General features: G+C 40.0%; 2 protein-coding genes across 2 annotated transcripts; one reads left to right on the plus strand and one right to left on the minus strand.

Annotated features, from left to right (window-relative positions):
* The first annotated feature begins 7 nt into the window (after window positions 1–7).
* On the plus strand, window positions 8–3,189 carry mphosph6 (M-phase phosphoprotein 6). Its single transcript, XM_005795819.3, has 5 exons — window positions 8–202; window positions 425–537; window positions 1,022–1,112; window positions 1,193–1,293; window positions 1,975–3,189. The coding sequence occupies exons 1-5, from the start codon at window positions 155–157 to the stop codon at window positions 2,108–2,110; spliced, it is 489 nt and encodes a 162-aa protein (XP_005795876.1). The 5' UTR covers window positions 8–154; the 3' UTR covers window positions 2,111–3,189.
* LOC102237407 (glucose-6-phosphate isomerase-like) lies at window positions 3,086–12,428 on the minus strand. The gene is made up of 18 exons (XM_005795820.2): window positions 12,206–12,428; window positions 10,626–10,716; window positions 9,045–9,113; window positions 8,838–8,957; window positions 8,646–8,729; window positions 8,298–8,444; window positions 8,146–8,217; window positions 8,031–8,075; window positions 7,838–7,891; window positions 7,517–7,577; window positions 6,317–6,360; window positions 5,278–5,430; window positions 5,065–5,194; window positions 4,909–4,985; window positions 4,015–4,143; window positions 3,860–3,935; window positions 3,672–3,738; window positions 3,086–3,374 (listed from the first exon to the last, which is right to left on the minus strand). The coding sequence occupies exons 1-18, from the start codon at window positions 12,322–12,324 to the stop codon at window positions 3,251–3,253; spliced, it is 1,662 nt and encodes a 553-aa protein (XP_005795877.1). The 5' UTR covers window positions 12,325–12,428; the 3' UTR covers window positions 3,086–3,250.
* Between the last annotated feature and the right edge of the window lie 632 nt (window positions 12,429–13,060).

A 13,060-nucleotide genomic window follows, 5' to 3' on the forward strand; every position in this document is an offset into this window, starting at 1 on the left:
AAGCTGCTCGGGGTTCGATTCGTCAGACCTAGCGGCGTGTGGCGCAGGTCGTGCAAGTAGCTGAGTTTCTAAACACCGAAAAGCTCATTTTAGTTTAGTGAGTTTAGTTAATTCGGGTTAGTTAGAATTAGCGTATCTGTCGATCGATTCAAAAATGGCCGGGGAGTCGGCGAAATTGTCTAAAAACCTGCTGAGGATGAAGGTAAGTGTTAGCATCCGGCGTTAGCATGACTATTTTCTATTAGTATATAAGAATAAACAGCCGTATGTCGAGTTGGATGTAACATGTTTAAATAAAACCATACAAAACGTTTCCTAATATAAATATAGTCTTTCTTTTTATCTCTGATCATGAGGTTTTAGTCGTATGTTTAGGGCTTTTTTCTCTTGTTTACAGTAACGGATTACTTTCTTTGTTCTGTAGTTTATGCAGAGAGGGCTGGACGCTGAAACGAAGAAGCAGCTGGAAGAAGACGAGAAAAGGATCATCAGTGATGAGCACTGGTACCTGGATCTGCCGGAGCTTAAAGCAAAAGAGTAAGCATCCAAGTTTCAACCGATCTGAGATCAGTTCCAGAATGTTATTGTTGGATTTATTTTACCTAAATAAATATTGATGACTATATTTAACCAGATAGTTTTAACCAACAGACATCAGACAGTAAACCTGGCACGTTTTATCAGGGAGAAGCATATGGAGTGCCCTTTGTAAAGTTACACAGTAAAAATATTAACAGCAATATTTTTGTTTTATTTTTGCCTCTAATGGAGAAAAAAATGTGGGTGTTCACTTTTACAAGTCCTATTTTCACCATGTCATTCATACATGACATGATGTATGAATGACAATACTAAATATTTAATTTATAACCTAAATGTAAAGTAAATATTTAGCTTTCAATTAAAATACTTAGTTAGGAAGCTAAATAATGCTGTTCTCCCTATGACTCTATTCTATTTTATTTAATTAGCTGTAGGTTCAGGTTATTTGTAGAGCATCACACAGTTTGTTGGGTTTCAGGAACCTGATCATTGAAGAGAAGAGCCTGGTTCCCTGTGAGGATTTGCTCTATGGCCGCCTGTCCTTCAAAGGGTTTAATCCAGAGGTGGAGGTAAGAACCAACAAAACCAGTCCTAGTTTAAAGTGATCCTCTGAGGACAGTCCGGCAAGGTTTTATTCAATTTGTTCCAGAAACTGATGGTGCTGCTGAATCCTAAAGATGAAAAGGAGGAAGAGGAGGAGGACGTGAGCTGCATGCAGACAGACGTCACTGATGAAGAAATGGCTCTGAGGTAAAAATGGGAGCAGATTGGGAACATCCAGACTAGGGAGGGTTTATTAGAATAAATTCAGTTCCAATAGATTAGCTAATATCGCTTACATTCTTTTAGTGTTTTAATTTGGCCGCCATCCAACAGAGGGCGCTGCTGGTCATCCTTAAGCGAAGCGTCCATACAGAATCAAAGATGGCGGTTATATTACTGAACGGGGAAGAGAAAGGTCCAAACAGAGTCCGATTGGGTTGGAAAATGCACTTTATGCGGTTCCGTTTTGAAATATAATCACTCGTCAAGGTCCTTAAGCTTCACATGGGAGCTTATTTTTTTTAAACTCAGCATATCATAAAAATTTAGCCCTTTTATCGAAAGACGGTCGGCCCACTTCATACAAGCAAAACCTTTGTTTTTTTAAGCTAATGGCTGCGTATCAACTCATTGTTTTTCAATCAACGTTAGTTTAACTCATTAACCGATAACTTTTGCCGCTAGCAGGCAGCATAGCTTGAAGTTAGCTACTGTTAAAAGCCTGTTGAAGATATTTAAAACATTCAGGTCAGGGGATCAGGATTTGGCTAAAACATTAGGGGAGAAAAAACCCTTGAAAAAGTTAGCGCTCCTGTCCACTTACACTCATGTTTTCGTGAGTCTTGATTGGTCAACTCTGACTCTCAGCTTCCTGTTTCTGTGTTTCAGGTACGAGAGTTTAGTGGGCACCATGAAGAAGAAGTTTGCAAAGAAGCGCGAGCGAGCGGCGATGGACGAGGACGACGTCAACCAGAACGTAGTTGTGAAAAGCTCAAAGAAAACCTTCTTGAAGCCCCAGGACTGAAAATATTTTAATCGTGAGGAAAAACTGGAATGTCGGAAACTATAAACTGACCGGACGCTACACCGTTCAGTCGTCTCTGTGAGACGCATTACTGCCGATCGAGCTTTCAAAGGATCAATTCATCGTTTCCACTCGTCGCACCGGAAGATCCACCGATTCTGCTTTGAGGTACACACCTCGAAACATTCGGGCTCGGACTGTGAAACAGAGGCCAACAGGAAGTTGCTGGATGAATTCCCACATCATTAAAGCTCTGCAGTGAATTTCTAGAGGAACTAAGATTAATCTAATTTGTTACAATGTTTTAGAACTACACAGATTGGATTGAGTTTTTTTTAAGAAAATGTTTTTTTTAAAACATCTGTGCTGCTGCAGTTCCTCATGTTATCAATATAGATGTATAAAAAAATGTGAATGAAGCCGACAGGAGTCTTTTTAAATAAACCTTCATGCATCCTCCATAGACAGGATACTTCAGAAATTTAAGAACTCAACTGAGCAGGTGTACTGTCTTTCCAAAAAAAAAAAAAGGCAAAACATTTCTGTTTTATTGAAAGTTGGACTACAGCCCCAACTTTCTTAAAAGTTGGACCCAGTAGTCCACTACTGGGTGCCAAGAAGGCCTCAAATCTGAAGAGAAAATCTACAATGGATGAGGTCCAAGTAATAAGAGTTTAAAAATAAACCAATAAATTCAAGTTCAATGCTGTATGGAAATGCAAACTTGTTTAAGGACAATAGCATCCAAACTTTTCTAAGCAGGTCAAAATTAAGTTGGAATTTATCACAACCTGAAAAATTACCTTTGTAAATACAATGTCTAAATTATTGGATTTTTAAAATTTACTTTCACCTGTCCAATATTTCAATAAAACTAGTTGGGAGGTTCTACATCTCTATTTAAAAGTTTCATCCAGAGTTAGGTGTGGCAGACTGATTACTCACCTTCAGAATTGATCAGACAATAGAAACCAATCAGTGACAGATGGGACTTTTATTGTGAAAGTCTCAGCTATCAGTCTGAGGGTCCCCTACAGGAACATGTGCACAGATCAACACTGAAAAGCAACACGTGAAGACTCAACACTCAAACAACATGGTTCAGCCAATCACAGAGCAGGACAGGCAGGTGGGCGGGGCTTAGGCAAAGTTCTGTTTCAGGAAGTTGATGAGGCCGTTGGTGGACGAGTCGTGAGACGAGACCGGAGAGGCGTCCTTCAGCTCCGGCTCGATCTTCTTCGCCAGCTGCTTCCCGAGCTCCACCCTGGAGACCAAAGGACACCACTGTGATGTCACTGAACGCATCATCAGAGAGAGACGGACAACTGGAGGACCGGATTTGAAGATTAAACTTCAGAGTACTGCTGGTGTTACCAGGTTCTGAAGCTATGCTACAGCAGGAAGTCAAAGTCTTTTGGTTTTGTCTGACGTTAAAGATGTCAGACGAAAACTTCAATGTTTTGTCTGACAAAAAAATATTCCTGCTGCGATAAAATTTAAGACCAACTGACAGTTTAAAAAATGTTAGAAACAGAAATTTAAGACCCTGAATTAAACTCACCCCCACTGATCGTAGCTGTTGATGTTCCACATGACGCCCTGGACGAAGATCTTGTGTTCATACATGGCTGAAAAAAGGACAGGTCACATTACCTTTAGCTGATTATAAAAACCAGGAAGTTTAGTATCCAATAGGCTTCTGGTTGTTCTGATCTGATTGGTCAAAACCATCCGACTTCCAGTACTCACCAATCAGCGCTCCCAGTACGAATGGAGTCAGCTTCTTGAAAATGATGGAGTTGCTCGGCTTGTTCCCTTGGAAAACCTTTGAAAGAGACGCCAGACTGTTATCCTGGGACTGAACGCTGAGACCCAACAGAACCTGGACAGGCAGGCGTGCTTACTTTGTGTGGCAGCAGCTTCTCCAGGGCGTCTCCTGACATTCCCGCCGCTTCCAGCTCTTTCCGAGCCTCCTCTGCAGTTTTTCCCTTCATTAGAGCTTCAGTCTGAGCCAGGAAGTTGGCCACAAGGATCTGTGAACATGAATTACCTGAATTATTCAGCTGGTTGTACCTGCATGTAACCAGAGCTGCTGCGTAATGGCAGCAAGTTTTTGTGGCATTGAAATTAATTAATTATCCTCAGGTTTGAATAAATGCTGGTGTGGCAGCTGTTTTATTTACGTTACATCCATCCAGTATAAACACAACTAAACATTAAATCAAAATCCAAAACTGGGACTATAAGGTAAACCAGTAACTTTAGGGAAAGCCGTAGTGGGGAAAAACTACAAGTAAATAAAAGTAAATAACATTTTAAACAAATAAAATCAAGTGAAATGACAACGCACATATACGGCTTGTATACGTATGTCAATAAAGACACCAAATCTATAAAATAATGTTTTTATAAAATTCTATCACAAAAACATTTGTGAAAATTAGTTTTAAATTAGTAAATTTAGGGGTCAGAAGAAGATTAACATAAAAATTTAAATATACTCATTTTGATATCAATTAATATCAATATTACTATTAATTAGAATAATTATTTAACATTTTGGTTTTGTTATTTTATTTCAAACCACAAACATTTTAACTACAAAAACAAATTACTAATTATTTTTTTATTAATCGTAATTATAAAATATTATTGTCATTATTGGGGTTTTTTTAATCATCCAATATCAGTTTGTACCATCTGAAAATCATTTTCCATCCACATTTACTGAGATCTGAGTATTTTGTAAACCTCCCAGTAAAACCAGTATATAAATCCAGGTGAGCAGGAAGTGTTACCTTGTGGTGCAGGTTGTCTCTGATTGGATGCTGGGACTGAGCAGGAATCAGGAAGTCAGCAGGAATCATCCTGGTGCCTGCGAAGCGAACATCCGGTCAGCGATGAGTGGCTGGCGGCTACAGAGGAAACCAGTACACCCAGTAAAACCCAGTCACCTTGGTGGATGAGCTGGTAGAAGGCGTGCTGTCCGTTGGTCCCCGGTTCCCCCCAGACGATCGGTCCCGTATGGTAGTTCACGCGGCTGCCGTCTTTGGTGATGTACTTCCCGTTGGACTCCATGTCGCCCTGGGAACACAGGTGAGTTCACGGGTCAGCGGTCTGGATCGGGTCGATCAAAACTCATCTCCGAATGTCGGAACCGAGCTGACCTGCTGGAAGTAGGCGGCGAAGCGGTGCATGTACTGGTCGTACGGCAGCATGGCGTGCGTCTCGGCCTGGAAGAAGTTCACGTACCAGACGCCCAGCAGGGCCAGCAGAACCGGGACGTTCTGGTCCAGAGGAGCGCTGCGGAAGTGGTTGTCCTGGAGAGAAAGTAGGTCCAGTTTCAGATGAACTCATGATACATGCTGTCGATTAATACGATCAAACCTGCGTTGTCTTTTATATAAAAGAGTCGACCGTCTTTCCACAACATAAAGAACTAAATATTTTATACTACGCTGGATTTTTTTTTTTAAATGTGAAATTTAAGAATATCAAGTGTTTATATTTCAAAACAGAACAGTTGGGATGCAAAATGGGACCGTTTCTCTGTCCCGTTCTCTTATGGCCGCCATCTTTAAATTCTGTAACATTGGCGCCGCTTAAGGATGACCAGCGGCGCCCTCTGTTGGATGGCGGCCAAACTACAACACTAAGCATACGTCATTAATCGATTGGAACAAATTTTAATCAGATAAACCATTAATCGACAATCGTAAGTCGATTATTTGCATCCCTACTTCAAAGTTTAATAATAAAGACTTTTACATTTGTTTTTTCTTTTAAGTCAGATTTTTGTGCATGGAATAAATCCTTCAATGAATTTGAATGATACGCTAGTATTTATTATTTTACCTCATAATTACATTGGAAACTTAAAAAATATATATCATTTTCCACTGTTAACATCCCATAAAAGACAGTGCATCAATCTTTAATGTCTAAAGAATGTCGGTTCTTTAAAAAGGACCACACATTTTCTATAATAAATATTTATTAAAAATAATTTTTTTACCAAAGGTTATGTAACATTTGGAGCTATGAATGCATTTTATTTAATTGGACTGTAAAGGTTGCAGCCCCTCTATTTAGAGCATGAACAGCCCCAAACCATCTTCATACAAACATAATACATATTTCATACAAATTGACTTGTTTCTGTTCTGATTTCAAAATAAAAACCCAAACTCTGAAATGTTCTCCTACCATCCAGTGAGCTCCTGCCAGAAGCTGCTCAAAGTTTTCGAAGCCTGAAAAACAAACAGAAGACGATTGTGAAAATATAAAACACTAATTCTCCATCATACAACTCAAAGAAGGGATAATTTAAATATTTTCTGTCAGTTGTAATTTATTCTTTAGAAAAGAAAGCAAGAAAATGAAATTAAAATCAAATCGTTCATGAAAGAAATCCAGATTTTATTTTTAAACCACATCGTTCAGCCCCGAGTAATATAAGATTAAAGCAGCAAACTATGGAGAACTCTGGTATCTGAAAGCGTCATGCACGTCTCCATCATCATCTGAAGGACTCGGTCACAGATGAATGAATCCATTAATGAAATAATCGTCAACAAATTTAGTAAATGATTAATCGTTAACATAAGCCTGTCACAATAGTCAATAATTCAATTCATCGCATGATAAATTAAAACAAACTCAATTTCCATTTGCATATTTATTGTTTTGTTCTTTCTACCAAAAACTAGATGACAAAAGGCTTCAGTTTGGTATTTTGGTCTGAACTAGGAGAATTTTGTTTACAGAGACTTCATAATTAATTTTATTTACAGTTTTGTTAATTTATTTTGGATATTTAAAATGTCTTCCAGTTCCAGTCTTAAATGTTCATTAGAGTTTAAAGTTTATTGATCTTTGAGAATGTGTTCTTGCATTCTTATGCCATTACTATATCTCAAAACGGCGATATTATCGTTTATCATGATAACTTTTGGGAAAGTTTATCGTCCAGCAAAACCAGTTATCATGTCAGGCCTTTGAATAGAGACTCTAAAAAATGACAATTCCTGAAAGATATTCAGGGCCATAATTAAGTCAAAACTGTACAAAAATATTACTCAGTTAACCTTAATCATCAGATCAGACCTACGATGCAGAAAGTAATTTTTTAGCTGAAGATTCATTCTTTGGTGCAAATTATTAAGTGTTCACTAAAGGAATCTTTTGTTATTACATTTTAGGCAACAAAAATGTTTATTTTCTGGTTTTACAAGGGAATTTTTACATTTTTTAAAAAACATTTTTTAAATGTATTTCTAATATTTTATAAAAAACAATAAATCTGGATGTGTCTTTTTATTTGTCCGATTAATCATTAGAATAATGGTTAGTTGCAGCTATAATCAGTGATGTCATCAAGCCCCGCCCCCACGTCCAGTGACGTACCTACATGCAGAGCGATGGACAAACCGATGGCTGACCACAGTGAGTAACGACCTCCGACCCACTGAGGACAACAGACATGACAGCAACACAGTCATTCCACCAATCAGAGCACGGCACTTCAAAATAAAAGCCCCAGCAGGCTCGGTCAGTTTTAGCTCGGTGGCAGTCGGTGAACCAGAACCAAACCCGGATCGTCCCAAATCAGTCCCAGAAACTGATTATCTTTATCAGCAAAACCTGCTGATTCTGGAAAGATTCTGATCGGGTTCAAAGGTCACAGAGATGCCACAGCGTGCAGAAGCAGAACCGGCACAAACTTACGTCCCAGAACTCAAACATGTTGGCCGGGTCGATACCGAAGTCCTTCACCTTGGCCTGAGGAGACAGAGAGACGCGTTAGCAACAAGAAATGTTCTGCTGGAGGATCAGTTGACCAGAACCAGCAGGACTGATCAGAACCGGTTCCAGCTGGGTCCATTTGTAAACTTTGATGTGTTCTGGCCCGCTTACTCACCGCATTGGTGGACAGCGCCACAAAGTGTTTGGCCACGGCGGATTTCTGAGGAGGAGAATTAAAGTCAATAAAAACCGGCCCAGTTCTGGTTCTGGTTTCAGGTAGCAGAACTCACATCTCCAGCCGTCTTCAGGAACCACTCCCGGGCCGATTCTGCGTTGGTGATGGTCTCCTGGGTGGTGAACGTCTGAAACGGGTCCAAAAACACAAAATCAGAAACAGATGACCTCTGACCCCGATGGTCAGGCGACCGGCTGGCGAACGGACCTTGGAGGCGATGATGAAGAGCGTGGTTTCCGGGTCGAGCTGCTTCAGCGTCTTGGCCATGTGGGTCCCGTCGATGTTGGAGACGAACCAGACGTTTGGACCGCCGGCTGAGTAGGGCTTCAGAGCCTCGGTCACCATTAGGGGTCCCTGAACGCACCACAGAGTCACATGATCACTCAAAGCTGCTTCCTGATTGGCTGACTGGATCAGAACCAGAACAGAACTGCTTACTGAAGCAGATCCTCCGTTGTCCTCCAGAACCTTCACAACTAGAGCGTCTGATTGGTCAGGAGGGTCTGGACACTAATCTTGGTGTGGGTGTGTGTGTGTGTGTGTGTGTGCACTCACCAGGTCAGAACCTCCGATTCCGATGTTCACCACATCTGTGATGCTCTTCCCGCTGAAGCCTTTCCACTCGCCGCTGCGCACTTTCTGTAAACAACACACACATCAGGACGAGCTCATGAAACAAACACACACACACACACACACACGCGGATCAGAATAAAACCCGACGTGCGTGGCTGTCGGCCCACAAACCTGGCAGAAGGCCTTCATCTTGTCCAGCACACGGTTCACTTCAGGCATCACATCTTTCCCGTCAACGAGGATCGGCGTGTTGGAGCGGTTCCTCAGAGCCACGTGGAGCACAGCCCGGTTCTGGACGCACAAATGGCCCACGGGTCAGAAAAAAAAAAAATAATCCAAACACACACCGGTATTAGCTTGGCAGGCGAAGCTCTGCACCTCGGTGAAGTTAATCTTCTCTCCAGTGAACATCTTCTCTCTGGCCTCCTCCACTCCTCTGGACTTGGCCTGATCGCAGAAACAAACAGAACCAGAACCGGTCAAAAAGCTTCATGTTCACCTGCATGAGAACTTTATTAATTTAGCAACATTCGGCTACAAATGACACCTAAAGCCGGCTTTTTAACCACATTCTGAACAACCCGATTCCGACCTTTTCACCCAAAAGAATAATCCGATCCACTTCCATATGTGGAATTAATTTGGATAAATGTCTGTTTTCAGAAAATCTGCAGTCAGAACAGAACAGATATGTTTTTGTTACAGAGATGAACAAAAACTGAAAAGTGCTACATAAATGAACTTGATTGATAGTTTCTGATCAGTTCAGTTCTCAAGGTTTCCAGAAGGTTCTGAAGACCCGTGCAGCTTTATCAGCTTCCTGCTGAACCAAACCCAGTCAAAAAACTGAAGTTTGGACAAACACAGAGTGGTGAAACCTGGTTTCTCCATCAGCGCCTCCTGTGTTAGAAGGAAGTGGTATCAGCCTAAACTTTGGTTCCTCACATTTCTCCTTCCTGTGGCTCAACATGTTTTCTCTTTCAACACGAGGTGAGGCAACGTTTTGTTCCCCTGAAGCTGCAGAGTTTGTGCAGCGTGTCTGACGGAGAGCGAAGCTCAGATTTGATGTGTTGGGACATTTCAGACATTCCTGGAGCTGCAGACCTCAAACATAACTTTTTTCTTTAATAGATGCATCAAAATGTTAAGTTTTGATCTAAAAACAGAAATACTGTATATATATATATATTTTTATTATTGTGCCAGATAGACATGGTATTAATATTACAAAATATACACATTTATTATAAAACATTTTATTCATTATACCACACTTAAGTATAAATTATTATTGTAATCATTATTGTGGTGAGAGTAGCAATTACTACTAGTTGCATTTTAGTCAAGTCATTTTTGTTTCATCATTCATTATAATGAATTTTATATTAATTCTATATTTTAAACAAAACAGCGGAATTATGAATATAAAAATGAAAGGCGAATAAATAAATTACTAGTATAATTAGTCATAATTATACTGACATTACACATAATTACTATTACAAAAAATTTATATTTTGAATAATATAGCTGCTATTACTACTGTTCTAGATTTTTTTAGATGTAGAATTAATGAGTGTTTAACTGTTTATTAAGATTAACCTATTCTATTATTTATACTTAAAGAATAAATAATAATCATAATTATGAATAAATTCAATCCACACACCTACACTACAATATGTAATTGTCTGTAATAATTACGTTTTAGTGGATGGATTTAACTTCAATCAATATTTTTTTGTGTATTTATTTTTATTCTGCAGTTTTTTTCTGGCATTTTGTCTAACTTATTTATTAAAACTACATTTAAACATGTTAGTTTTAGTTACTTTAAAAAAAAAAAAAAAAAGAGTCAGAAAGACAGAAGTTAGTGTCTGTCTGTCTGCAGAACCGTGATCGGTGGAAAGTTTTTAATTGAAACACGAGTCGAGTTTCCAGCCGCAGGAAGTTCCTCACCAGAGCCAGCAGCATGGTCAACACTTCCTGGTTGATCAGGTTCTTGGAGTAATCCAGAAGGATGTCGCCGTCGTTCGTCTTCAAGGTCGTACTGTGGACCAGAAAAATCGCAGAGAAGACATTTCAGAAAACATCAGTACAGCTGTTGTATGTGATTTAATCAGAGGTGGGTAGTAAATGGTAAAAAAAATAAAATAAAAAACTTTCAGATGTTTTATTAATTTGTACTTTTTACTCTTATGTGAGTAAAATTTCTGGATGCTCTACCCACTGAAACTTCAATAAACAAAGAAAATAAAAACAATAGAATGAACCAGATATAAAAACATCCTAAGCTAAAGTAAAACTTCTTATTTGTGCACAAAGTTTGTTTTCTAAGGTTATTTTCTACCTGCTGGAAGTATTTTACCGTTCTCTAACATATAGTATATCTGTAGTTTTATAGATTTTTGGGTTTTTTATTATTTGGAAATCTGTTATTTTGTATTCATTTCTTTTGTTTTAGTCTTTAAAATACTAGAATTTAGACATTACATTTTGTCTGTAGTATTACTTAAATATTAAATATGTTCTGATCAGTTCCTCAGTACTTTGGTAATTTCTTGTACAGTTACGTTTTAATTTTACTTGAGTAAAAAATATGTTGAAGTTGCGCTCAGAGAAGTTCTGATCCAGATCAGTTTGAGATTTCAAGGTTCATGATCGGACAGAAACCAAAGTTTGATTTATCCTTTCTGTGTTTGGACTCGGATTGTGTACCAGAACTGCTTGTAAGCCAGATTAAAACAGACTGCAGCCCAGCATGTGCCCTTCAGCGCCATGAGGAGATGCATCATCATCATCCTCTTCTTCATCACCAGTTTGCGCTCAGTCACGTCTGCAGCTGCATCCTTTCTGCGCAGTGAGGTTGCGCACGTAGAGTCTGACTTCATCTCTGCAACAAAAACTATTTTCATTCATTTCTAGTGACTGGGTCAGAGAGTTCGGACCTCATTTCATATCCGGATAAAAGTACTGCTTGGTTCTGGACGGCATCAGACGGTCCAGACTGAAGCCAACTTGAACTTTAGGCTGGATCAGGAACAGGTGGGCGTCAGATAAAATATTAATTCACATCTAAAGCTGATCCGAACCCACTCTATGAACAACTGATCATTTCAAGTTCGGTTAACGTGCCCACTAATAAACCCATTTGGACTTTCATTAATCCCGGAACCAGAACACGCCCCTGTCCGATAATGGAAGCTGTGACATTAGCACACACGCTAACGTTAGCCAGGTGGATCCAAAAAGTCTCGCTCTGCAGGTTCTACCGTTTGGGTCGACCGAATCCTTACAAGACGAATACGGTTAGAGGAGGGCAGTTGAGAAGCGGACCGGTCCGTCCATCTGGACCGGGGTTACCAGGATAAATCGGCAGCAAAGGAGTGACCTTGTGACAGCCAGAAGGAGCATCCGCAGCGGCTCGTGGAACACCGAAACCCGCTGACAGTCTGTCACGGTAAAACTAGCGTCTACTGCCGGGTAGCGGGCCTTCCCATCACCGGGACTCTGGTTCTTACAGTTTCTCATGATCTCACCTGAACTTCCCGAATCGCTGCGGGTCGCTTTCAAACATGGCCCTCATGTTCAGGCTACCGCCGTTGGCCCGGTACCATTGCTCCAGCTTCTGGAAGTTCGGGTCTGTGTTCAGGGCCATGGTGGCTGCGGTGTGTCGGTGCTCGGATGTCGGATGTTCTGCCTGTCGGCCCGGTTCAGGCTGCTCTCACTGCCCAACTAACTGGAGTCTAAAGGCCTTCCACGGACTAACTGGGCTCCACCAATCACCGCACAGTTTTCATTACATAACCCCGCCCATTCCCTAAAAGTTCTGCTGTGATTGGCTGCACCTCACGGCTGATGTAGCGTGAAATCAGTGTGTGGGACTCGTGTATGGAGGGTAATTAGTGTCCAAATTAGATCAATTTAAACGTCAAACTAAGAAAGAACCTGCGTTAATGTTTAACTAAATTGCGTCATATAATAGGTAAACTATACACAAAATATATTTATAATGCATTACTGTGTTAAATGAAATAAATATGCTAAAAGAAATGAATCTAAATTACACATTTTTCAACAATATTCAATAATTACCAAGATTTCTGAATCATTAAAATGAAGAAACAAAAAGCAAACATTTCTGCAAACGTAGTGTCTTTATTTCAGTTTTTTATTTTACAATGCATCATTTAAAAGCTCACTTTTTTTCTTCAGTTGTGGATCCAGGCTGGAACCAGAACCTGCCACTTAACACACCAGAACAAAAACTGTTTCTCTGCAAATCCAAACAGACATCAAGTTAGGAACTTCGTCTCAAACAATTCTTTTCGTCTGAAAAGAACCAGTTCCTTTCCCGTTTCCTGAGCACAGTTTAAAGGTGGCTCTGCATTTCG

This window comes from Xiphophorus maculatus, chromosome 2, assembly GCF_002775205.1.
Source record: "Xiphophorus maculatus strain JP 163 A chromosome 2, X_maculatus-5.0-male, whole genome shotgun sequence".
NCBI lineage: Eukaryota > Metazoa > Chordata > Actinopteri > Cyprinodontiformes > Poeciliidae > Xiphophorus > Xiphophorus maculatus.

What these genes read in the sequence shown, in the direction of transcription:
- mphosph6 (XM_005795819.3), top strand. Translation starts at nt 155, where the DNA reads ATGGCCGGGGAGTCGGCGAAATTGTCTAAAAACCTGCTGAGGATGAAG. An exon ending in AAAACCTGCTGAGGATGAAG is followed by an intron (nt 203 to 424) that starts GTAAGTGTTAGC and finishes TTTGTTCTGTAG; the next exon opens with TTTATGCAGAGAGGGCTGGA. An exon ending in GATGAAGAAATGGCTCTGAG is followed by an intron (nt 1,294 to 1,974) that starts GTAAAAATGGGA and finishes TCTGTGTTTCAG; the next exon opens with GTACGAGAGTTTAGTGGGCA.
- LOC102237407 (XM_005795820.2), bottom strand. Translation starts at nt 12,324, where the DNA reads ATGGCCCTGAACACAGACCCGAACTTCCAGAAGCTGGAGCAATGGTAC. An exon ending in TCTTCATCATCGCCTCCAAG is followed by an intron (nt 8,218 to 8,297) that starts GTCCGTTCGCCA and finishes GACCCGTTTCAG; the next exon opens with ACGTTCACCACCCAGGAGAC. An exon ending in TGGCGCTGTCCACCAATGCG is followed by an intron (nt 7,892 to 8,030) that starts GTGAGTAAGCGG and finishes CTGTCTCCTCAG; the next exon opens with GCCAAGGTGAAGGACTTCGG.